The sequence below is a fragment of the Erpetoichthys calabaricus genome, chromosome 14 (genome assembly GCF_900747795.2).
Source record: "Erpetoichthys calabaricus chromosome 14, fErpCal1.3, whole genome shotgun sequence".
Classification (NCBI taxonomy): Eukaryota; Metazoa; Chordata; class Cladistia; order Polypteriformes; family Polypteridae; genus Erpetoichthys; species Erpetoichthys calabaricus.
In genome coordinates this window covers 20,007,355-20,033,786 of record NC_041407.2, presented here as the reverse complement: position 1 = coordinate 20,033,786, position 26,432 = coordinate 20,007,355, and the positions used below count along the sequence as shown (strand labels likewise).

The window sequence follows — 26,432 nt, the reverse complement described above, 5'->3', positions numbered from 1 at the left end:
TGTGTGGGACAAAGGTACAGTCTCCTTGATTTACTCTTCTCCTCCACAGTTTAAAATGACAAATTAAACAATTGAGATGTGTTCAAAGTGCACATTGCAGATTTTCATTTAAAGGGGTTTGCATACATTTACAAAAGGGAAAATTTAGCTTTTAATAAACGCTCAATAAATAAATTAATAAATAACAGACCACACCAAATACACAACCGAAATTGCCAAAATGAAAGAAAAACTTCTTCCTTGGCTAAAGAGAAAAGGAGCAGTCAGTCACAGCTAGAGTGAGGCATCTTATATATTATATATATATACCAGCAAGCCCCCGATTCTCGAAAGAATCGCAAATCCAAGAATGGCAATCACTTTCAGTTCCCTCTGATACTTGGAGGGATGAAATATCATGGAGGGTGGGTGCGACCTGGGACAGTTCATTTAATTACATAAACACATTTGTACTAAAGCGGTTTCTTTTTGGAGCTGTGACTCAGTTGTAGGCGCCTTCGTTTATTGTTTTTAGCCATGCAGTCGCGTGTTTGCTTTTCAATGGCTGTGTCGTCAGCGAGAAGTCGTTTGCTGACGGCGGCGGATTCGCGTGCTGAAGTGGCCATGGTGGCGGTTCCGGGCATGGTGGGCCACATTACTAAATGAACGTGGTACATGCAGTGGTGTGGGCGGTCGCGCTCGGGCGGCTGTACACTCTGGCGTGCACGCTGTACCTCAGGTTGTAGCCATGGTTAAGGTTTCATTTAATTAAATAAACATATTTGTACTACAGCGGTTTCTTTGTGTGGGCACCCTCGTTCATTTGTTTTATCCATACGGGCTCGTTTACAGGTCCGGCTGTGTCATTAGCTATGGGCTTGGATTTGTACAGCCTAAGCAAACGGCTGAGTCTGGTACATCTAGTCTAGCGTGTCATCGTGCGTGTGCCAATTAACCGTTATTTAAATGCTATATGGGTCTTCAAAGCAACCACACTGGTAGGCGGGCGATTCGTGACATCCGGTTTACAACGTTCTCGTTTCTGTGTTTTCTGTGGCTGTGTTGGTAGCTATGGGCAGGCTTGTTGCAGTGCGCGTGCGTCTCGATGCGCCCATCCGGTTTACAGCCTTCGGTTAGTAATATGGAGATATATATATAGGATGGACTTATATATAAGACACACGTGGAAGTGTGTCTGTCTGTCTGGCCCGGAAGTAAGAGGTGGAGTCGGGGTAAGGGCTCCGCCTCCGAGGATACGCAAGCAAGGCCAGCACGTCGGCAAAGCGAAACCACCGAAGAAAGAGTCACTCGCTTAGCAGCTAATACAAAAGTGAGGCGAGCACATCGGCAAAACAGTATTCCTTTTAATAATAATAATACATTTTATTTATTCATAGGTGCCTTTCTAAACACTCAAGAACACCGAACAAATAAAACACACATTATAAACAAAACTAAAATGCAAAAATTTAAATCAGACAGAGCAATTGTAATCAAAGAGAAAAAGCAGTCTTAAACAAATGAGTTTTAAGTTTAGATTTGAAAAGTGAAAATGATTCAATATTTCTATTCATTTAGTGAGTTCCAGAGCTGGGGAGCAGAGCAAGTGAATGGTGGTAAGACAGACGAAGGGGACAGTCAAGTGGATGGAGGAAGAGGATCTAAGGGTACGGGAGGGAATGGCAACATGGAGGAGGTCAGACAGATATGCCTTAAAAGTTAACAGACGAATTTTGAATTGAATGTGGAGCTTAACTGGAAGCCAATGAAGCTGCTGCAAGACGGAAGTGATATGGTGAGTAGAGGGGGTTCTAGTAATGATGCAGGCGGGCAGCTGAATTCTGGACCAGTTGAAGCTTATAAAGAGATTTGCGAGAAAGACCAAAGAAAAGGGAATTGCAATAATTCAGACGAGAAGTGACAAGGCTATGAACAAGGAGAGCAGTGGTGTGGGTCGAATACGATTAATGTTACACAAGTGGAAATATGCAGACCGGGAGATGTTATTGATGTGGGACTGAAAGGATAAAGTACTGTCAAGGACACCTGTGAGGAAGGGGAGACAGAGGAATTATCAATAACAAAGGAAAAATGATCGGTTTTGAATAATGTTGATTTTGTACCAATGAGGAGAACCTTTTTACTTTTCCTCCTGCCGCTAATGCACAAGCGAGGCGAGCACGCCGGTAACACGAAATCTCCTAGGAGAGGGACACCCAGAGTATTCCTTTACAATTACCTGACATCTCTACATTTCAATTTTTTTTCCCCTGACGATTTCAATAGTTTCTAGGACCCCTGGCTTTATACAGCTAGTTACAGTATAAAAGCTGTGAGTGCCAGGATTGAGGAGGATTTCTTGCCCGGCTGAGAAGCCCTAATGAAAGTCTGCCCAGATTGTGGACACTGGCACCTTATAAATTCCTGTCCTGGCTGGGATACAGGAACGAAGGATGGACTGGCGAGATTTAGTGACCAGGAGCAGTTCATCCCCCAGATTAGCAGGTGGCGGATTTCCTGACAAGTAGTCCCAGTTTGGACACCCGCAGGGTTGCATGGGAATTGGAGTTCGGAAACGCAGTCCTGTAGGGGTTCTTGGGTGGCAGTAGAGGGTGCTGGTGGGGAGGGGGACCTCCCTGGTTTTCCGTATGACCCCGAAGTGTTTCCAACAAGACACATCGTGCCACAGGAAGTACTCCCGGTTGCATAAGTACCCCACCGTCACACCTAAATGAGTCAGAGTCGGGAGGCAGCGGGCAACACTCACTGGAGGAGAGAAAGAAGAGAAAGTGAGCGAGTATTTGAGTTTGGATATTGGCTGTTATGTCTGAGCTGTGTGGATTAAAAATCCTTTATCTGAACCCAGAGTGGTGTTGGGTCTTGTGTGCTTGGGGTTTGGGATCTTAGTGGCACCCTCCCTACTGGTAACAAGGTGTACGGGCCTAAGTATAACGTAACACTGCACTGTACGTCAGTATCTTGTATAATCAGAAGACGTCCGCCGTTATTCAGCCGGGGTGTCCAAGTGAATCCCAACGACATAACTTGCAAGACAGGAATATGCCAGGACTTGGTCAGTCAGTCCACTGGTGGGCATGCACACCCCTAAAATCAAAGTTGTCATAGCAGCATCATAGGCACCCCCGGGCAAAGTAGTGCACTGGGGTTCCTGTTTTGATAGCAAACCAGAAACACACATAGGCATCAGAAATATTGTGGCCCCCTATGCCCCACCCCAGTCTATGCCCATACGTTAAGACGGCCCTGTCTGAAATAGAACGGTAACAGAGTAAACCCGAGTCACGGCGAGTCCACACGGACACAGGAAAACCACAAAATGGACCTCACCACTTGGGCATAAGGCTGCTCACTGCTCACCCCTTTCATGTGAAAAGAAATCTGTGCCATAAAATCTACAGCCAGGACGACAGAGCTAAGCACAGAGAGCCCCTGTGGTCCAAGAGCCGTGAGGCAGCGATATTGTGCCGCCCTGTCTGCCTCTGACAAAGCCAAAATGTGTAATTGCCTGGGCATCATTAGAAGCCCTTAAGAGACATAACTTTTATTAGAAATGTTTCTTTGCCTCACGCCCAGACAAATTTATGTGATCCAGCACCAGACTTCCCACTGCAATAAGTCACTTCGATGTACCACCAGGATTTTCGCGGAGCCTCAATCAAGTCCTTTCAGACGCAACAGCCCCCCAATCCCATCCACACACACCCACCCAGGAGCTTAGGCAACAGTCTTCCATATTACTACATAAATAATTAAAAACGAGTTTGTGCCCATAGCTGCTAAAATCTGCCTGCCGAAGTGACTTTCCCCGATCATCTCCCTCCCAGCTAACTCGGTCCAAGACGGTCAGCTTTCATCGGCCGCACTGAAAGGCTTATCTTTCTTTTCACACTTTCTTTGTAGCTCGTATTTGTCCTATTAAACAGCTGGTGAGTATTTGTCTGCTTGGCTATTTATTTTCTTTAAAAAAAAAAGGAGAAAAAAAAAAAAAAAACCCTTCTTGGTATGTGGCCCCTGTGAATCACTCGGCCACATGTGTGCAATCCATTACTCCGTCGTGCAGATGGGCGTAAAGCGTTCCTTCTGGAATTGGAATTTTTTTTTTTTTTTTTTTTGACAGCATGTGGAAGTGGTTTGCGTGCCATTGCACCAGAAGGTCGCAGAGGCTGGGCTGGGGTGTTGAGTGCCATCACTGAACCCTCGTTCATTTTTCATGGTGAAGTCACTGCGAGGGACAAAACCCCAGGCTCTGGTCATCGAGCTCAAATAATCCAGAAAGGCAATGAGAAACGATGTCAACACTGCAATCAAACTATCAATAAATTACACATTTCAATAAAATAAACAATCCTTTCCATATGGCTGAAACCACAAATGTACTTTATTTTGTACGTATTTATTTAACTGACACTCTAAACCAAAGCAACTCAAAAAAAAAAAAAAAAAATAAATCACACAGTACCACTACAATTGCAGTTATGGTTTATACAGCGAGGGTTCTGGCGTGTTTAGTGATTTTCTTACTGTCACTAAAGGAGTCAGTGATGGAAAGTAAATCAGTAACCTTCTCGATATAGTGCCATTCATGCATGCATATAAGCAGCTGGTTCGCTTACTTGAAAGGTGTGGATTGGAGTATTAAATCCAACCTACACCCTGAGGGGATGAGGTGGATGTTTGCTGACTGGTTACCTGGTAGGTGACCACCCAAATGATCAGATTGTGATCAGACCTGTGGATGTAATACTTCAAAGTTCACTGTGTCAAGTAAGCGAACCAACCACTGTGACACGACGTCTGCGGCTTCACCTCAGGAGTGACGTCTGAGGTTCAGTCCTCATAAGGGGAAGCAAAAGGTGAGTACACCTGACGAGCTCCAATCAGGGCGAAACACGTGTCATGTACTCTTTATATTGTTTGACGGGGACTCTGTAACATAATATGCACCCACATACATACATACATACATACAAATGTTTGTGTTTCTGCAGTGTGGACAGCGGCAAATCCAAGTAACATATAGTAGTCTATCTCGGCTGCCCAGGGTGTAAGACAGGAACCAGAACATGCAGAGTCAATAGTGTGACTTGAACTGGCAAGTTTTGGTTTATTAGGACCAGGGCCGGCCTTAGGCCACTGCAACCTATGCGGCCGCAGTGGGCCCTGCACTTTCATAGGCCCCGCGCTAATTCTAGGTGTCATTTATTAAATTAAACCATTATAACTTATAATCATGTATAGGTCAGCGTGTTTATTCTGTTTTTATGTTTTTACAGTGTTTTTTATCTATTACGTCGTTGTTTCAAGTGATTACGACAAGTAAATAAAATTGAAAAAAAAATTATAGCTGCTCGGGTGCTTTCTCTCTAAACTCGTCATTTAGGGGAACTTGGGGTAAGATGAAACAGACACCGTTCTTAACCTTATGATGGCTCAGCTCAGTGAAACCAATCAAATAGGAGGAGCTATTTATGGAGATGATGTTATCGATTTTTTGGATGAATAGTTTGAAATTTACCGGCAGTGGTTTAAATTTTCTCTTTTCTGCCAGACGAAGATTTTTTCACCGGTGAGTAAAGCTTGTTCCTCAGAAACAAGCGTTGTATAAAATTCGAAGATCCTGTACATTGATAACCCACCCTATGTTAACAGTCAGCCATAGAATCATCGGCACGTCAACTTGTAACTTTATACAATTTGTTTTATGAATAGTCTCTCATTTCAAATGTTTAAGATAGTTTTACAAAATAAAATAATGTGATTCGTCTACCCAAACGATTGTTTCATCTTACCCGTAGTAGGGGTAAGATAAAAAAAAAATTTTTTCACAAACACTTGCTCAAAACGTACCGATTCATCCCTAAGTGACAAGCGCATGCATATGCAGATCATTAACAATAATTTGACTGAAAATTACTGGTAAAAAGCAAAAAATGTGGATTTGACAAGGAATTTTAAAAAGTGGTTCATCTTACCTCAAGTTCCCCTAAATTGGTAGACTTAAGGTATTTTTTTAAATTTTATTTACTCGTAATCAAATGCAAACGTGACATAATCAAATGCAAATTGTCGTTCAAACATTAAATCACGTAATCAAATGCAATAACGACGTAATAATTCAGTAAATACTTTATTTTGTTCATTTTTCATTTTTTTAACTGTGGCATCTGGTGAAAGAAGCTTCTTGCGCCTCAAACTAATCAAGAATTACTTGAGGTCAACAATTCACGAAGATAGATTGAACAATTTGGCAATTCTTGCTATTGAGCGTGATCTATGTAAGAAACAAAATTTTGATGATATACTGTATGACTTCGCTACACGCAAGGCTCGTAAAGTAAAGTTAATTTGATCGTGATTTTGTACTTAGTAAAGAATGAATAAAATGCAAAGACGAATTCATTTTCTAATACAAAATCTTAATTTTCACTTATTATACTTATCCCTACCCCGACTGGGCCCCGCGCAATCCGTTTCGCATAGGGCCCCGCAATTGTTAGGGCCGGCCCTGATTAGGACGACATGGAATGTTTTACAAGTGTATTGTAATTGTGTCTACTGCATTGGCACTGGTAGGTTTAGTGACTGAAAAAAAGATTACACAGTAACTCAGTAATATGAATTGAACTGGTAAGCTTGTGATGGGATACAGATGGACAGACAGATGTGAAAGGCACTATAGAATAGATAGATGTTAATTTTAGTATAGTAGGGAGGACAGGATAGATAGATAGATAGATAGATAGATAGATAGATAGATAGATAGATAGATAGATAGATAGATAGATAGATAGATAGAATATTTATTTGTCCTCAGGGAGATATTTGGCTTTTTACAGAAGCACATACTTATATATAGCACCTTTCCATAGGGTAGACACTGGTTTTGCAGCATAATTGTTTCTTTAAGGTGACCAGTTAATAACTTGTTTGGGGTCTAAGGCTGGGACTGAAGCAATAACTTTTGTTTACTTTCCAGTTTAATTCCTAGGACACCAGGGTACACTGGACGATTATAATCCTCGCAAATAAGCAATTAAGACTTAAACATCAAAATTGATTTTGCTCTTAATCTTCTAAGGATAACAAAGGGAAGATGGCTCTTGTCTAATACACTTCACGCATGGCAGTTTGTGCATTCGCCCGGCTGTCAAACCCGCTTGTGAGAACATGAAAGTTCAAAATATGTCTCATAAAAATGCAGATTTTTTTAAGTGGCCTCGGATGCTTCATACACGTGGAGACAACCCCCACCCTTTTCACCACGTCCGTTCTGTAGAGCCGACTGGAAGCCTGTTGCTTTAAGCTTCTACCATGTCGCACTAACGCAGGCGAAGGTAATTTAGAGCTGTGCCACCTCTGACAGTCCTGCCGCAGCTTCTCCGATCTCACGGCTTCGAGAGGTACTCACAGAGCTGGCAATGCATGCATTAACTGTGTGGCATGCTGTGATCTGTTTATGCGTGACTGTGAATCGCTGCCTGAAATGTGTGCTTATGGTTAGACTCCATTTTGCACTTTATTTGACATCTGCCTTCCTCCCGTAGCTTGACAGCTCATTTGTTTGTCTCCCAGTCAACACAGAGATCTGCCGCCACGTGCTTCGGCATAATGCAACACAGTTTGATGTCGTTTATTTCCCCTTTGTAAACTGTCCCTCAGATCAGGGGGACTGCTTAGAAATAAAGCGCAGCTGATCGAGCCATGAGGTTCACAAATGTGCAAAAAGGATCAGATAGTCGCCGCTTAAGGTGGTGCGCAAAAATTCAAATAAAGCATAGATAAAGGTGCCATTCCTCCATAATAAAAGATCTCAAGGTCAAAGAGGAAAAGGGAAATAAACAAATGCTTGAAAATCAAAGCCGATTTGCAACAAGAAAAAGAGAAAGTGGGCGTCTGGCGGTCTTGTTTATTTATACCACCTTTAATGAGCAAGAAACAATATAATTGCTTTACTGCACCGCGCCAATCATCAAACAAGCCGATCGTCACGTTTCTTTTTTTTCTTCTCTGTTCTCTCCGCTCGCTGCTGGGAATTCTGCTTTTTAAGTCGTCAGAAATGAGGCCTAGTCCAGGGCAGACCAGCTGACAAATGGACAACACTACAGGCATTTATGAAAAAATAAAAAAAGAAGTCAAATTATAAAACTGATGGGCATCCAGTGCCGTCAAATGAAACCTGTGGAATGAAATCTCAATTCAAGGGCCGACCTACCCCACCCCAGATGTTCCCAGACATGCGCACCTAAAAAAACGCAATCCTAAAATCATACACTTCTCCTTGGTTTAGTGGAAATAGTGAGGGTCTAAGAAATAAACAATAAAGTCAAGGCAGAGGTAAATAATTTAGGTGTCATAATGGACCCTGACCAGGGCCGGATTTTCCTATAGGCTAACTAGGCTTCAGCCTAGGGCCTCAAGATCAAGAGGGGCCTACATTCAAATTGTTAGCAAAATTAAAATTACACTATTCTAAAAACAGTGAACACTAAAACACTGAACCGAAAATAAGGAGAAATTCTACGCATATGACTAATAAACAAACATAAAAAATGTATTGGTTAAGATCAACGCGTATTAAGTATTTTATTATCGCTCATGCAGGGCCGGATTTATATGAAAAGAGGCCCTAGGCTATTCCACTTATGAGGCCCTTTCACCTTCCATTTTTAAGTTTGTAAATTACATGAGAGATAATAAAATATGTAATACGCGTTGATCTTAACCAATACATTTTTATGTTTGTTTATTAGTCATATGCGTAGAATTTCTCCTTATTTTCGGTTCAGTGTTTTAGTGTTCACTGTTTTTAGAATAGTGTAATTTTAATTTTGCTAACAATTTGAATGTAGGCCCCTCTTGATCTTGAGGCCCTAGGCTGAAGCCTAGTTAGCCTATAGGAAAATCCGGCCCTGCTCTCATGTAATTTACAAACTTAAAAATGGAAGGTGAAAGGGCCTCATAAGTGGAATAGCCTAGGGCCTCTTTTCATATAAATCCGGCCCTGACCCTGACCAAAACTTTAAGTTGCATGTTAACTAGATTACTACGACTGCATGTTTCCATTTAAAGAACATTGCAAATATAAGGTCTCATATAACACCACAAGACGCTAAGAAATTAATTCACGTTTTTGTTTTTAGTCAACCAGATTACTGTGATATTCTTAGAAATCACTTTAATAAATGGGTGGGCCTCTCTGGCAGGGTCTTAAATTGGTTTGTATCCTACCTGGCAGGTAGAAAATTCTTTGTTAGTTGTGGTAATTATACTTCACAGACACATGATACTCTATATGGTGGTCCACAAGGCTCTATCCTGGGTCTGCTGCGCTTTTCGATTTACATGCTTCCGTTAGCTCACGTTATTCTCCGAGATAATCTGACCTACCACAGCTATGCTGATGACACACAAATACGCTATGGATATTGTATTTATCAATAGCGCCTGATGACCCCGACTCTCTTGATTCACTGACACAATGTCTCACTTTTGTTTTTAAATAGATGAGTAGTAATTTTCTCAAACTAAATAAAGAGAAAAAAAGAAATATTAGTGATTGCCAAAAATTGATATAATGAAGTTATTAGAAATAAACGTGGTGCATTAGGTGTAAAAGTCCAGATGGGGGTAAAGAATTTAGGGGCAACTATTGACTCTGACCTGAATTTTAAATCACATATTAATCAGATTACTAGGACAGCATTTTTTCCACTTAACATAGCAAAACTTAGACCTCTTCTAACATTGGAAGATGCTGAGAAATTAGTTCACGCTTTTGTTTTCAGTCGACTAGATTACTGTAACACACTTCTCTCAGGATCACCCAAAAAAGACAATCGATTGCAACGAGTGCAGAATGCAGCTGCTAGAATCTTAACTTGGAAATGAAAATCTGAGCACATCTCTCCAGTTTTGATGTCACTACACTGGTAACCTGTGTCATTTAGAATTGACTTTAAAATCCTCCTTATGGTCTACAAAGCCTTAAATCATCTCATGTCTTACACTCCGAATCGTAACCTTAGATCTTCAAATGAGTGTCTGCTTAGAATTCCAGGAGCTAAACTTAAAAGAAGTGGTGAGGTGGCCTTCTGCTGTTATGCACTTAAAATCTGGAATAGCTTGCCAATAGAAATTAGCCAGGCTAATACGTTGAAGAACTTTAAAAAAACTGCTACAAACACATTACTTTAACATGGCTTCCTCATAGCTTCATTTTAGTTCAATCCTGATATTCTGTATATGCCTTTAATTATCATTAATGGCGGCTCTGAAATCCGTACTAACCCCTACTTTCTCTGCTGTTCTTTTTCCGGCTTTCTCTGCTGATCTGCGCCACCACCACCTGATCAAATCACCATGATGTCCCTACATTGACGGATTAAAAGGCCAGAGGTCCACATGACCATCATCATCAAATTCTCCCATGTGAAGCCTAAAAAACCATGAGGACTGATTGAGGTTCATTTATGTTAGGTAGAATGCCTAGAGGGGGCTGGGTGGTCTTGTGGCCTCGGAACCCCTGCAGCCATCTGGAGTTTTTTTTTTTTTTTTTATTTTTGTCCTCCCTGGCCATCGGACCTTACTTTTATTCTATGTTAATTAGTGTTCCCTTATTTTAATAATTCTTATCCCTTATTTTAATTCTTATTTATTTTGTTTCTCTTTCTTCATCAGGTAAAGCACTTTGAGCTACATTGTTTGAGAATGTGCTATAGAAATAAATGATGTTGTTGTTGTAATGCACTCCTAACGTGACTACCTAAAGTTCTTTCTGCTAATTTTTGAAAAATTTATTTACATTAATGTCGATAATTTGCATTGTGTACTGTGCCTTGGTTATATTCCACATGTTTTGTGGGTGGTTCCCCCCAAAGAGGTGGGGTTAATAACCAGCCAATCACCACTAGGACCTGCCCTCCACCCACAGTTCCTAGCGCGGAGTTCTTGTGCCTTTTCCTGTGCATTTGAGAATGGCTGAGATTTTGACCTTCATGCTCCACGTTTGACTGGATCACCTTATTGGGATTTGTTTGCTTTCGATTCCCTCATGTCACAGGCATCTCCAATTTTCCCTGTCTGTCCTGTACTACTTTGTAGAGAGTACATTTTTTTATATTATAAAGATTCTATGAAGCCATTTGTGTGTCTAGCCGGGGATTTTGATGGCGCATTATTGGAAATGTTTTTGAAACTTGTGCCTTAGGACTTTTGGTTAACAACACCTATGAAAGATAATCAGTTGCAATGAGACTCCAGAATGCGGCAGCAAGAATCTTAACCAGAAAAAGAGAACCTGAGCACAATGCATTTGTCATTCCAACAGATGCCGCATCACAAATATTAACACCGCTCTTACGATTCCCATACCAAATGGCATACGAAGTGCAATGTGAACGCTGAAGTCTGAGTCGATTATTTAGATTTCAGCCCATCTTAGACGGGCAGCACAGCTGGTATTTCAGTAAAAATGCATGTGTTTTGGACGTTGTGTGCATATGACTGGATGACTTGGCACGTGAATTATATGATATGAGTAACATCCATCCATCCATTTTCCAACCCGCTGGATCCGAACACAGGGTCACGGGGGTCTGCTGGAGCCAATCCCAGCCAACACAGGGCACAAGGCAGGAACCAATCCCGGGCAGGGTGCCAACCCACCGCAGGACACACACAAACACACCCACACACCAAGCACACACTGGGGCCAATTTAGAATCGCCAATCCACCTAACCTGCATGTCTTTGGATTGTGGGAGGAAACCGGAGCGCCCGGAGGAAACCCACGCAGACACGGGGAGAACATGCAAACTCCACACAGGGAGGACCCGGGAATCGCACCCAGGTCCCCAGGTGTCCCAACTGCGAGGCAGCAGCGCTACCCACTGCGCCACCGTGCCGCCTATGAGTAACATGAAATGTTTTAATATTGTTTGCTGTTGTCTAGCATCAGTCACCATAGATCCCTATTAATTCATAAACTTTGCCATGAGAAAACCTTCTCTGCCATAATTACCAACTACATGGAGTAAGTAACATAGTAGTAGTAGTAGTAGTATATAATAAAATCACCATATTTGGATGAAGCATTCCCATAGAGAGTCCCAGAAAGATAGCTTGACCCAGTGAGATGGTGCAGCAGTGCTGTTACAGAAGGCTGGTGGATCAATGTAAAAATAATAATAATTCTTTACATTTATATAGTGCTTTTCTCACTATGCAAAGAGTTTTACACAGTGAGTGAGGAGCCACTTCAACCACCTTTAATGTATAGCATCCACCTGGATGACGTAGCGGCAAACATTTAGTGGCAGTAACAATAATATTTCTTTACATTAATTACAATAATTAGTGAGCACTCTTCTCACTACTCAAAGTGCTTTATTGAGCGGGGAGCCACTTCAGCTGCCACTAATGTGTAGCATCCACCCAGATTATGCAACGGCAGCCATTTTTGCACCACACCTTAGCGGTTAGGTGGTGAAGGGGTGAGAGATTTAAAAATATTAAGGTGACCAGCCAAAGGTCACATAGTAAAGACTTGATGGAGGCCGAGCCAGCAACCACACATCAGGCCACCACATGCTAACGTGATTATCCTGTTCAGGGTTTCACCTCATGAAGTTTACCCAACCTCGCCCTCCCACAGAGCAAATGGGATTAGATGGCAGCCACATGATGCCAGATCAGGGTGGCAAAAAGTGTTAGGAGGATTCAATAACATGAATAAAATGATAAAGTGTCATTGTCTAATTGAAAAAAGGATTGGCCTGCATAACAAACATGAATGGGGAAAAACTACAGAGCAAATGAATGTGCAGTTAAAATAAAAAAGCACCAAGTTGAAAACAATCCATACATCCGGTGTCACACACACACACACACACATGCACCTTGGGGACAGCTTAAAGGCTCTGGTGCTGGTAATTCCTTGCCAGTCCACAGGGTGGCGCTGTAGTCCATTGCCTCTTCCTCCTTGTACAGATCGGATGATTGACAACCTCAGCACCTCTGACATCACTTCCAGTGCCTGTCCACCTGGTCCCGCCTCTTCCTGCCTAGCCTGTACTAACAGGAAGTGTCGCCATTTTGGATCTGTCTAATCTGGCACTTGTGTCCTTAGGGACTTTTTTTTTGTTGTTGTTTTGTTAAAGAGCTGCATTTCTTCTGTTGCCTTTACAAGATACAGGGTCTCTGTGTCACCCCGATTCTTTATCTTTGTCTTATACTGTTTTACACAACTTAAACCAGGAACAAAGCAATTCAAAATGGCAGACGTAAACAAGTGGAGGGATGGGCGAACAATGCAAACGTGTGGAAATGGTAAATGGCAGGTGGAAGGAGACTTAGAAAGATGAGCGTGTGACTGTCATTGCCAGGCAGCCACATGCGGGCACTAGGGTGATTGGTTTGGTTAAAAGCGAGAGAGACCACCTTGAGCCACATGGTCTAAAAATGTTTACATCACTACACATCTTAACAAGTTTAACCGATAAATTTTGTCCTTTCTGTATTGTGCACAAATTTCAGATAGTTTCATAGGACTGGGGACGTTATTTTCATTTTCTCGCAGTTGGCGTACAAGCAGACTGAGTTACTCACTCTAGTGAACCCAATGAGTCAGTGACGGGGACCGAACAAAAACCGACACAGCCGGTCTACACTGAAGGCCATTTTAAAAACTGTTTTACAGGTACAAGTGTTTCATATTTACTAAGCTCTAAAACTGGCAGTTTGAATGTGAACCTGTAAACTTATGTTTTTATTAGAACATGAGAACAATCAGGACGAGAAAAGGGCATTCAGCTCAACAAAGCTCACCAGTCCTATCCAGTAAAATAACATCACGTCGAGTTTTGTCCTCTTGTCTACCACACTACTTGGTCTCTATTATGTCTGTGGTTTTCTGTGTGAAGAAAAGCTCCCTAATGTTTGTGTCAAAATTGACACTTAACAAGTTTCCAACAGTGTCCCCGTGTTCTTGATGAACTCATTTTAAAGTCACCATCTCAATCCACTGGATTAATTCTCTTCATCATTATGAACACTTCACTCAGGTCTCCTCTTAATCTCCTTTAAATATTCAGCTCTTTTCATCTTTCCTCATCACTCATCCCCTGTAGCTCTTCTCTGGACCTTTTCTAGTGCTGCTATGTCCTTTTTGTGGCCTGGAGACCAAAACTGCACACAATACACCAGATCAGGCCTCACCAGTGTGTTATAAAACTTGAGCAGAACCTCCTGTGACTTGTACTGCACACATCAAGGCGCTATATAACCTGACATTCTCTTAGCCTTCTTAATGGCTTCTAAACACTGTCTGGCCATTGATAGTGTCGGGTCCACTATGACTCCTAAATCCTTCTCATACGGTGTACTCTTGATTTTCAGACCTCCCATTTTGTATTCAAACCTCACATTTTTCCTTCATATGTGTAATACTTTACATTTACTGACATTAAATTTCATCTGCCACAAATCTGCCCAAGCCTGTATGCTGTCCAAGTCCCTCTAATTCAACGTACTCCAGATTATCTGCCAGTCCACCCAGCTTGGTATTATCTGCAAACTGAACCGGCTTGTTATTTATATTCAAATATCTGTATACAAATAACCTGATGTTATCATCTCAAAGCCCAACGCATTCAGTACGCTTTGCTTTTATGACAAACAGAACATTAAATGAAGGCACTCTCTCTGCAGTCATTTGAACTAACATCAGACTACACCTGTATGAAATCCTACAGTTTCCACAGGAACATTTAGGTAAACACAATGAGGAGATATGCCCAGCACAGCCCCCTTCAAATGCCTGAGGCTTCCAACGGGCCTCACTTGGATTCTTTGAAACTCTCTTAACTGGGCAGTACGTCTTCTCAGAGTCTCATTTCTCTCAATACGATGAATAATAATGTGGAAAAGCAGGGAAATTCTGAAGACGTCTGACGCAGGGAATGTAATTTTGCTGGTCCACTCTGATTGTTGAGATCCATAAAATTGCAACTTGATATCAATTTTAAAATATTATCCAACTAAATGTATCCAACTACACGTTCTCCACCACACAATGGGCAGAAAAGGATATCTCATAAGAAGGGTACACCAAATGGATAACATTTATGGACGGATAATAGGGAATTAGACTACCTGTACTACCTGTTTCTGCTCTCCAACAGATGGTGCATCAGAAACACTACCTCTGATTTTGCAAATCCTTTACCAAAAGGTATCCAACAAATGTCTCATCACAAACAGTAGCACTGCTTTTATGTCTCCTTCACCAAATGATACCTAACAGATGGCAAATCACAAATATCTGCACTGTTATTATGAATCCTGTACCAAATGGTACCCAACAGATGGCATTTTAATCATTAGCACTGCTTTTACACATCCTTCACAAAATCATATCCAACAGATGCCGCATCAAATATTACCACTGATTTTAGGAATCCTGTAATAAATGATATCCAACGGATGGCACATCACAAACATTAGCACTGCTTTTACACTTCCCTCACCAAATGATATCTAACAGATGGCGCATCACAAACTGTATCCCTGCCTTTACAAATCTTGTACCAAATGATGTCCAACAGATGGTGCATAACAACCAAAAGATGCCAACAGATGCTTCATCAGCATTGCCAGATTTTACGAATCCTGTACTAACTTGTATCCAACAGATGGTGCATCAGAAAACAGTTGCACTGCTTTTATGCATCCTTCAACAAATGATATCCAACAGATGGCACATCAAACATTAGCAGCGCTTTTACAAATCCTGTACCAAATGATATCCAACAGATGGCGCATCACAAACATTAACATTGCTTTTACTCTTCTCTTACCAAATGATATCCAACAGACGGCGCGTCACAAGCTGTAGCCCTGCCTTTACAAATCCTGTACCAAATGATATCCAACAGATGGCACATCACAAACATTAGCATTGCTTTTACTCTTCCCTTACCAAATGATGTCCAACAGACGGCGCGTCACAAACTGTAGCCCTGACTTTACAAATCCTGTACCAAATGATGTCCAACAGATGGCGCATCACAAACTGTATCCCTGCCTTTACAAATCCTGTACCAAATGATGTCCAACAGATGGCGCATAACAACCAAAAGATGCCAACAGATGCTGCATCAGCATTGCCAGATTTTACGAATCCTGTACCAAATGGTATCCAACAGATGATGCATCACAAACAGTAGTACTGCTTTTATGCATCCTTCAACAAATGTTATCCAACAGATGGCACATCAAACTTTAGCAGTGCTTTTACAAATCCTGTACCAAGTGATATCCAACAGAGGGAGCGTCACAAACATTAGCATTGCTTTTACTCTTCCTTCACCAAATAATATCAAACAGATGGCACATCACAAACTGTAGCCCTGCCTTTACAAATCCTGTACTAAATGAAGTCCAACAGATGGTGCATAACAACCAAATGATAACAGATGCTCCATCAGCATTGCCAGATTTTACGAATCCTGTACTAAATTGTATCCAACAGATGGTGCATCAGAAAACAGTTGCACTGCTTGTATGCATCCTTCAACAAATGATATCCAACAGATCACAAACATTAGCATTGCTTTTACTCTTCTCTTACCAAATGATATCCAACAGACGGCGCATCACAAGCTGTAGCCCTGCCTTTACAAATCCTGTACCAAATGATATCCAACAGATGGCGCATCACAAACATTAGCATTGCTTTTACTCTTCCCTTACCAAATGATATCCAACAGACGGCGCGTCACAAACTGTAGCCCTGCCTTTACAAATCCTGTACCAAATGATATCCAACAGATGGCACATCACAAACATTAGCATTGCTTTTACTCTTCTCTTACCAAATGATATCCAACAGACGGCGCATCACAAGCTGTAGCCCTGCCTTTACAAATCCTGTACCAAATGATATCCAACAGATGGCACATCACAAACATTAGCATTGCTTTTACTCTTCCCTTACCAAATGATATCCAACAGACGGCGCGTCACAAACTGTAGCCCTGCCTTTACAAATCCTGTACCAAACATAGCAGAGACATAGCACAGGATGGACATAGTGCCCTGCAAATGTTAACTTGGAGGTCTACATTGATTACTTCGATTTCGATCCAAGACAAACAGCACAGCTAGCACTAATAAAACAGAATGTTCAAAAGCAAAGCTTGCACCACTAAAATGACCTGCCATTCATTTCATTTTGTCCAGGGGTGTCAGAATAAACCACACAGACCACGTCTAAGCTATTCAATGGTTTTAGCAGTTGATTAAAGCCACAAACCAGCACAGGTTAATAAGCGAACGTACTCTACTTATTGTGTGGCTTATTGTTAGAACACATGAATTATACCCTCATTATAATTAAAAGGTTGAGCACCCTGCTCTGTGAAAAGTTACGACTGCAAGGTAACCCTTATCGTTTTTATCATGGAGGCAATGACCCAATAATTCCCTTCAGCTTGTCCTCTCCTGGAAAAGCCTTTTTGTCAGAGGAGAGCAGACGGTGTGCAAAGTCCATTGCCGATGTTACTTATTATTGAATTATATTATGCAGGAATTTCTTTTTATGACTTAATCCAATAAAAAGCACACCTGGTCTCTGACCGAGAATCTGTACATAAAACACAAGATCAAAAAGGGATACCTATTGTTTAGCAGAAGTACATTATGTGAAGTTTGCCGCTCTGGCGTAGTGGTGGTGGTGGTGGTGTGGGGGTTGGGGGGGGGGGGGGGGGGGGGCATTTTGCTTTATTACCCACCATAAAAAATGCAGCCCAAAATAAATTTCTGATTCAGTCGTTGAAGGCTGCCTGAAGTTTATTGTATATGCATATTTTTGTCTTCAGCTCCTTGTCAGAAATACAAGAGCGTGGACCACTGTGCCAGGGCACACAATAACTTTTGGACTATTGTAAATATTTTAAAAAAGAAGGCACACAGTCAACTGCTAAAAGGCTCTCCGTCTTCAGCTCCAAATAAATAGAGCTGCCCCATGAAAGCGTCGAGTCAAATTGCTCCGAGGCTACCCGAGCAGAGCCCGAGCTCCGCAGTTTAGACAAAGCCTGCCGAGGGCCGCGCGGGCCGTCAACAATAGGTGTCAAGATGAACTCGGGTCCAGCTGTTTAAGACTTCCTGAGATAAATCACAGACGGTGCGGTTTACACACCTAAGAGCACCGCTGCTAAACTTCACACTCATGCCTGAAAAAAAAAAAAATAACACCCTTCAGGATCTTTAAATGTCAGACTCCCGGAGGAGAAAGCAGCCACTTTACAATGAAGGTTTTTAGTTCCTGCTGCACACCAGCAATCGATTACCTCAGACCGCTCAAGTCGATATTCTGTTAGGGGGGAGCCAAGGAGAAGGCAGCAGTGGGCATGCATCTTTGACTGCAGTGCACCCTCTCACGCCAAGGATTCATAAGCACACACACACACACACACACACACTGCTGCCCTCACAATATGGACACCAGGGTCCTCTCTGCATGTTCTCCCCGTGTCTGCGCAACTTTCCTCAAGCAGCTCTGGTGGGCTGCCAAGGCTAAACTGCCTCATATGTGTGTGCGTTCAGCCTCGGATGGCTTGGCACCCTATCCACGGGACTCTTCATGCCTGGTGCCGTAGGATTTCTGGGATACGTTCCAGCCATCTCCAGGACTCTGCCCAGCATTAGGTGGGCTTATAAAATGGCTATGGATTTACAGACACTATATATTGGCTAGGAGTTGAAGTCAGGCCTTTGGTTTTCGTTTATGCCTCTTCACTCTAATGTACCACCATGCCCTTCTAATAAAAAAACATTAATTATATCTAATCAGACGTCGACTCCACTTGTCACAAAGCTCACTCGCACTCTTAAGAAATCCCGATTCTTGGATGGCATTTTATGGTTCTTTGTTGGGTTCCGGGTTTCCTCGAGGCACCATTTCTTGACAAAGCACCACTTCATTCACAGAAGGGCGCTCTGCATATGAAGTTGGTTATTTGTGCTTTGATAAAAGTTCCTAATATGTAGAAGAAACCTGAAATATTTAAATTTATGGTACGCTACCTAGCAGGACGTGAAGAAATGAAGAAAACCTGAGCTTGGCCTGTGCTACTGGAAGAATCCTTAGAAAATCACGACCCATCAGTACTTCACAGATCTGTTAACAACTATTCATGGATATGCACTGTATGGAGCAAAATACATGGGTCCTCCATGTAGAAGGGTCTTTTGAGAACCAAAAATGGTTCCTCTGTGCCATTGCTCTGATGGACCACCTCCATTTTTAAGAGGGTAAGTAGCCTACTAGTCATACCAGCTGCATTTCAGAAGCATGTTTGGGCCCGGTCAGTGCTTGGATGGGAGACCACCTAGGAAAAGCATAAGCTGATGCTAGCTGTGGTGTTGGCGAGACTGATAGGGGACGCTTACCCTGTGGTTCATGTGTGGGTCCCAATGCCCTAGTGCAGTAAATATGGCGCCATCCTTCAGGGAGGTCCGGACTCTTTGTGCCCATTAAAGATCCCTGGGGCAAAATGCAGTGACTTGCACTCAGACCTGGAGAAACATACCAGCTACATACAGGAGGAAACCAAAGAGGTTTAGGCTCAAGGTAAACGTACAATGGAGAACACGGATCTTGTAATGTTAGGAACTTTCAGTACAGCCCATTAGTGGACACTACCTAACCATTACTACACAATATAAGCACGGGAAAGGTGCTCTATAAAAAATGTTATATTATTATTTTAACATTGTGGAACATGTTAAATGCAATTCAAGTTCACATGGGGCAGGAGTCCATACCAGCGGCACATGCCCACTCTTACAAATAAAGGTGCCAGCGTGGTGATTTAGAGCAATGCCACAGTGAAATCATTTACGGTTCCCAACCACATGAAAGTTCCAGAAAGAACATTCATTCACTTAGATCTGCAACAGGCTCCATGAAGTGAATAACCACAACCAGATTTGTGAAATATCAGCGGGTCAGCGTTTTAGGAGGACTCCTTCTACATACAGTAACACCGGCTATATGTTCAGGTTATCTTCATCTATTAGTATCCTGCTAGGTAGCCCACCACCAGGGCCAGTGCCACCATTAAGGTGAAGATCATAAGGGGTGGGTTGGGAGATTTGGGCCCAGCCGCACAAGTTAGCTACCGCACTGATAAGCTTGGCCTAGGGCACAAAATAACTTCGCACCAGTGCGGCCTACCACACATTCAACATTTCGGTTTGTTTTTTCCTACATATTATGAAATTTTTCAAAGCACAAACAATCAACTTCATATGCAACAAACATCTTCCCAGAATGAAAGGGTGCCTGGTCAATCGATAATTCTGCGAGGAACCACACAGCCCAGTAAAGAACCATAAAGTGCCCTTAAAAGAACCAGCATTTTTAAAAAGTCTGCGACTGACCCGGCTGCTCCCTGCCTTGCCCTCAATGTTGTTCCTCTGCATGTGCAAGTTATGCTTTAAAAAAAAAAAAAAAGATATACATAACATAAACCATCTCTGCGCCTCTCCTAAAACAAAAACCTGCTTCATTTACTAAATTGATTGCGGATGTTTATTTAATTAGGCGAGTAATTAAATTGTAACTGGATGAGCGTGCAGGGCCCCTGCGCGCACTTCTGACAGTACCCTTCGTCTTTCAGATTATTCCCAAATTACGGAAATCTTTAAATTGCAGAATAGCAGCAGAGATACTTTTGCACAAAGTTCACAAAGAAATGCTAGAAGACGGCAATCCCGTCACCCAGCATCAGATAATTGGATCTCTTTCCGTGCATACTCGTCTTCGATTATGACGTTAGGTGGGAACTCGTAAACTACAGATGTTTCATATACACTGTATGTGTATATTATATATATATATATATATAAATATATATATATAAATATGTGTGTGTATATATTATATATATAAAAATATGAAAACATTTCGCCTTTCACATAACGGCCCAGAGTGTTCTGTCCGCCTCATCCAGATTTGAATCCAAGAAACCGCCACGATAAACGAAATCGCTCGTTAACTCACAGCAAGCAAAAAAACTGGCGAGCCTCGCAACATATAAATAACGAAATATAAAGAAATACGCTGACTATACATACCGATCAAAGCACCTCCACTATTAAATATAATTGCATCTAAACAAATGAAAGTTCGTGAAACTCCTAAACAAACAGCCAATGATTTTATCCTATAAAAATAAATGTAGCGACATTTGAATATCACATTTCTACTTTAAACAGTATTCAACACATGTTCGCTTTGAAATATAGAAAATACTTCTCTCTTACTCACACACACACACTGGTGCAATTATTTGGGGATTTTTTTTTTTTTTTAACTCGTCTAAAATGACCAAAAAACGGCTTCAAAACTCGCACTTCTCCAGCTGACCAAACAAATCATTAATTAAGCAGCAGAAAGTCGGGCTGGAACAAAAATTAAAAAAAAAAAAAAAAAAAAAAAAAAAAAAAAGAGGCCAGTTTGGGGGGGGCTGAAGGATGCGAGCCCTGTAATAATTGCCTTAATTGACACTTTCGTCTACCAGTTAATTAGCACAACAAATAAGAAAAAATACTCTTAAGGTGGTGATCCGTTTCAGTGCGCTTTACCAGCTCATCAGCAGGCGGAAATCAATTACTAATACAGATTAAAAAAATTATAATTACAGCCAAATTAGAGGTGCGGATGAATTGATCAATGAAACTCCCTTTTTTGGGGGGGAACGACTCGAGTCGCACGATATTTTCGTGAGTGCGGCGGGTTTCCTAAGGGCGCACCGAACGGCTTTTCTTCTCCTCGCAATTAAATTTCGCGCGCGATTGGTTAATCATTGTGGACTTGTAAATTTAGCGGAGTTAAAGTGAAGCATCTGGGCTGTAAGCAGTTCTCCATTTCCCTCAGATTTTTATATTGCGGAATAAACCAACGAGCAGCGCAAATATAAGAGCTGCCAAATTTCCATTGAAGCCCGTACAGTGCAGTCAAGTCCTCACATTTGCGATGTCCATAATGTACTGTATAACGGTTTTTGTTAGCACGTTAGAGAAAATGCTCCGGATTGTACCAGACTCGTTACTAAATTGTTAAATACAGACAATCATTATTATTTCAGTTGATTTTAACGCATTTTTGTTCTTATTTTATTTTCGGGTGACACAATCAAGCGCCTAGAACGCGAGGGGTTTACATTATTATTACCACCACCCCCTTAAGCTGGGAGTTAAATTGAAATGCAGATAACTTAAAACCTTTAGCTCAACTAACCAAAATTACTAAGCATAAAGGTTCTTTCGAATTTCGCAAACTAGAGCGCGACCGATAAGGCAAGCAGAAATTTGTCAGCGTGCGTTAATTTTATCCCCGTTATTATTATTTTTTTCATGTAAGGTTCTTTAATAGCAACACAGTATTGTAATATATTGCTATCGCACAACATATACGATTAATTCTAAGCTTGAAAGCACATTGTTCAAACACTTTTAAATCTCAATCGCATATGCCGGTGTTAATCATTTTAATTCCGTGTACTTTTGCAGATAAGCGCCGATGTCGCGTTTCTCTCGCTATTTTAGAATAATGGAGCTTGCAAAATACGGAGTCCCCAAGAATAAACGGGTTTAAGGAACAGATCAAATAACAGGTAATGAGGGGTTGATTGTAAGCGATAATAGTAAGCATATATATGGATAGATAGATCTTCAGATAATTACACATTTATAGTTCCGATTACGACCCTACTAACCAGATTTGGCTCATTTAAACTTGTGGTCAGCCGTTCCCCGAAGACATTATTTAACTCTTTGAAAGAGCTGTCATACACGCACGACCAGAATCTCCATTAAGTAAACCGACACATACTTGAAAGGGCTAATAAAAATGCCCGAAATGGACTGTCTGCGTTTATTAATGATTTGCAGCTTGTTTAACCAACGTGTTTCCTCTCTGTTCCACATACCTGTTTCGGATTATGCATATTCATGCGTGGCCGAAAACCAGAGGGGCGAAGTCTGCTTCAAGTAATTAAATATCTGAAACATACATGCTATTTTTCCAAAGGTGTTTCAACGAGTATACATTTGCCCCACCATATTTTTCCATTTTCGTTCATCAAACAATGCCCCTGCAAATCGCTACACAATAAATCTGTATCTCCGAGTAAAATCCTAACTAACACGCTTGAAACGCAGAGATGTGAACCACCCGGGAGAGATTCTTTAAACTGCATCGGCCAGACTTTCGCCCGGTGCCAAGTGCCCCACGTGCAACCCGCAACTCTCGCGATTTATCGGACTATACGTTCACTTGGACTCTCCGTCCCAGCAGTCGGTTTTTCACCCCGCAGGTGAGATGACACACATACAACGACTTTGACAGGTCTTAAGGAATAAAAGCTTATTGCATCTGCGGGCGGACCACTCACCCACACACTCGTTGGCCTCCCTGGCTGTCGCCCGCTGCCACGGTCTGTCATAGTGGAAGGGCTTGCAGCGGTCACACTCCGGCCCCGCTGTGTTGTGCTTACACTCGCACACCAGGTTGCCGTCGCGATCCTTGACGCAGCGGGACGCGTGTCCATTGCATTTGCAGCGGCCGCCTACCTGCAGGTCGGAGACGGCGTAAAAGTACGAGTCCCGGGCCAGCTCCGAGTCGTCCTCGTTTTCATCCCCGAATGTATGCAGTCGATTAAAAGCCACCTTGATGTCGGTGGCGGTAACCCAATCCTGAAGAACTGGCGAGTTATCGAAGTCGTGAGCCGAGGGACGTCCGTCCAGCGTGCTAAAAGCAATCAGGCCACCGGACAGGGGATGCATGTCGGTGTGCGAGTCAGTGCAGATGGCTTCTTGCTCGTTCTGTTTGGTAATCGTTGCCTTATTTGGTTTATTGTACATCTTGCGACACTGGGTCGAATAGAACTGGAACGGGACCCAGGACTTGCCGTAATCCATGGACTTGTAAATCGCCATGGACTCTGGCCGCGGCGAGCAGAACTGCAGGCTCACGTAGGTCACTTCGAATTTCTTGCCAAGCGACAGCGTCAGGGTGACATTCTGTGGGTACTGGATATAGTTCTCCGACTGCCAGCAGGTCAGGTTGTGCGGGTTGTTCAGGTCCGTCAGGTAGGCGGGAGGGTGAGACTTTTTAGGGTCCCCGGCGTCGCAGATGTGACAGTTCCTGGAGCGCTCCTCGCCTTTCTCAGTCACCACACAGTACCTCCCGGGGGGCTTTCCGCAGGTGCTGGACACACGCACCTCTTTGCCGAAAGCTGAATTTACAAAATCTGGAATGCATCTTCTGGGGTTGCCGTTCTCGTCGTAGCAGGGGTCCGGCGGAGACGTTTGGGCTGCGAACATGCTCATGGCATATCCTCCAGTGACCCCTTCCACCAAGACCGACAGCGCTGCGAAGCGGACCAGAGCCTCCCAGAGTTTCAGCATTGTAATCCGACAGCAGTCACCTGCGGGAGAAAGACACGGTTTAGTAAAAGATTGAGAGAGCTGACAACACGAGGGCGAGAAGCAATGCAAGTGCCAGACGGAGATGTTGAATCAATCTACGAGGAGGGAAGCGCTCAAGTACTGAACTGTTAACGCAATTAAGGGCGGACTGCACAGCGCAGAGAAAAACCGCAGTCATGGAAAGTGAGCGCAACTATACACGGAGAGTCGGGGGGAATAGAACAAAAAAAGCAGAGGGGCTGCAGAAATACCAGCACGGCAAGGCGAAAAGACACGGCGCCGAAAATTAAACAAGAGGAGTGACAGCACAGCACAGGCACTGACTGCAATACAGCGCAAAATAAAGGTAGAGAGTAGCATTCGTTTAGAAAAGGGCGCTATATACACCCGTTAGGAGTCAGCATCACATTTTAGAGTGGTCAGTTCTTCGGAGCCCTCGCAGTTCTTCATTTTTTCCTTCTTTGCGCGTTTCCTCTTAACACCTCCACATAAAGACGTCTAAACGGAGAGCCAGACGGAGCGCATCTTCACATTTGCCATCAACACACATCTGTTCACACGCGCGCACACACACACACACACACACACACACACACACACACACACTGATCGAGCAGTCCGGCGTCTTTACACAGAAGTGACTTTAAATGTTCTTACGAGGTAGAGAGATCTCCTCATATGACAGGATGGTTCTGTAAGCCCAATCAGCTCTTCAGAAAAGTAATGCAAACTCAAAGAAAAGGAAAAAAAAAATAAAAATAAAAAAAAGTAAATAAGCAGCCTGGTTTTTGCTCGGCAGTTTTAATGCACGTTTTTTTTTTTTACTTGATATATATGGACAATTTTTGTTTTCTTTTGGTTTAGTATTGTATTTCGGTTCAAAAAGAGCCAGCAGCACCGGCGAGACCCAAAGTCAGTATCTCTGTGATTTCCCCCTCCTGTTGTCCGTCTCAAGAATGGAAAAGGACTAGTTGTGCTTCGGCTGAGCCTGAGGTCATCTTAAGGAGTGACACTCAGCGTGGAGCAAACAACGACATCCACTGGCAGCTTGTCAGCGCCGAAAAGAGGCAGGCTCTCGAGAAGAGACGAGCAACAGCCAGACAAGGACTCATCATCCCAACTAAGAAGAGGAGCGACAAGAGCGAGCGCAAGGAGACACGGACGCGTATGGAATTGGGGAGAGCAACCAAGAGTTACACAATGGCATGGCAGCAGAGGAGAACACTCAGCCATTAAAACAAAACAAAAAAAAAAGTACATTTGTTAGCAGAACGCTGGCAGCACTTTGTGCCGATATATCACGCCAGTGCAGCAAATTGGAACATAATAAAGGGGAGCTGGAGGGTAACGACGACCGTAATGGAAAAACTAGCAAGATACAAGCGATAAGAACACGAGTATAATACTTATAATAAACAGGAACGAGAAAATACTATTGAAAAAAAAATCATGGCAATAACACAGCAATGTTTATCTTTTAATTTTTTTTAAATAGATACCACGTTGAAACAGAACATAATATATGAAAAGCTGACAGTTAAAGTATATAGCGTAAATGGAAAACGTTTATTATACTGCAATATAAAAACGTTAGCAATGTAATAGTTCCATTTACACAAATTATAATTATATACCGGTTTAAAAACGGATGGAACAGGTTATTTACTTTCTTAAAAATAAAGGTGAGCGTCTCGTCCTTAAGTTCCCAAAAGAACCCTAACCCCAACCGTAAGTTGTTTAGATCCGTTGACAGATTCCTTAAATAGAAGATAACAGAACTGTGAAATATCAATGTTTTTCTCATTTTAAAACGACACTTTCTGCATAGGGTAACACAAGCGAAGTTCAGGCTTTAATGTCCTAATAGGTCGCCTCCTAGACATTAATATGTGGACAGAAGTGCGTAATCTTTTTCAAAGTCCAGCATGTCAAGAAAT

General features: G+C 42.4%; 1 protein-coding gene across 2 annotated transcripts in view; it reads right to left on the bottom strand.

Moving 5' to 3' along the window:
- The window catches only part of ntn1a (netrin 1a), a 259,741-nt gene extending 233,895 nt beyond the window's left edge, over window positions 1-25,846 (bottom strand). The window contains exons 1-2 of one of the 2 annotated variants that reach the window (XM_028819281.2): window positions 25,153-25,846; window positions 23,460-24,494 (exon numbers count right to left, since the gene is read on the bottom strand). In XM_028819281.2, coding sequence (XP_028675114.1) covers window positions 23,460-24,474 — 1,015 coding nt within the window. In that variant the 5' untranslated portion in view covers window positions 24,475-24,494; window positions 25,153-25,846. Of the gene's footprint in view, window positions 1-23,459; window positions 24,495-24,902; window positions 25,085-25,152 lie in introns of those variants that run through there. The other variant, XM_051936296.1, reaches the window with a different exon arrangement.
- Window positions 25,847-26,432: the final 586 nt, after the last annotated feature.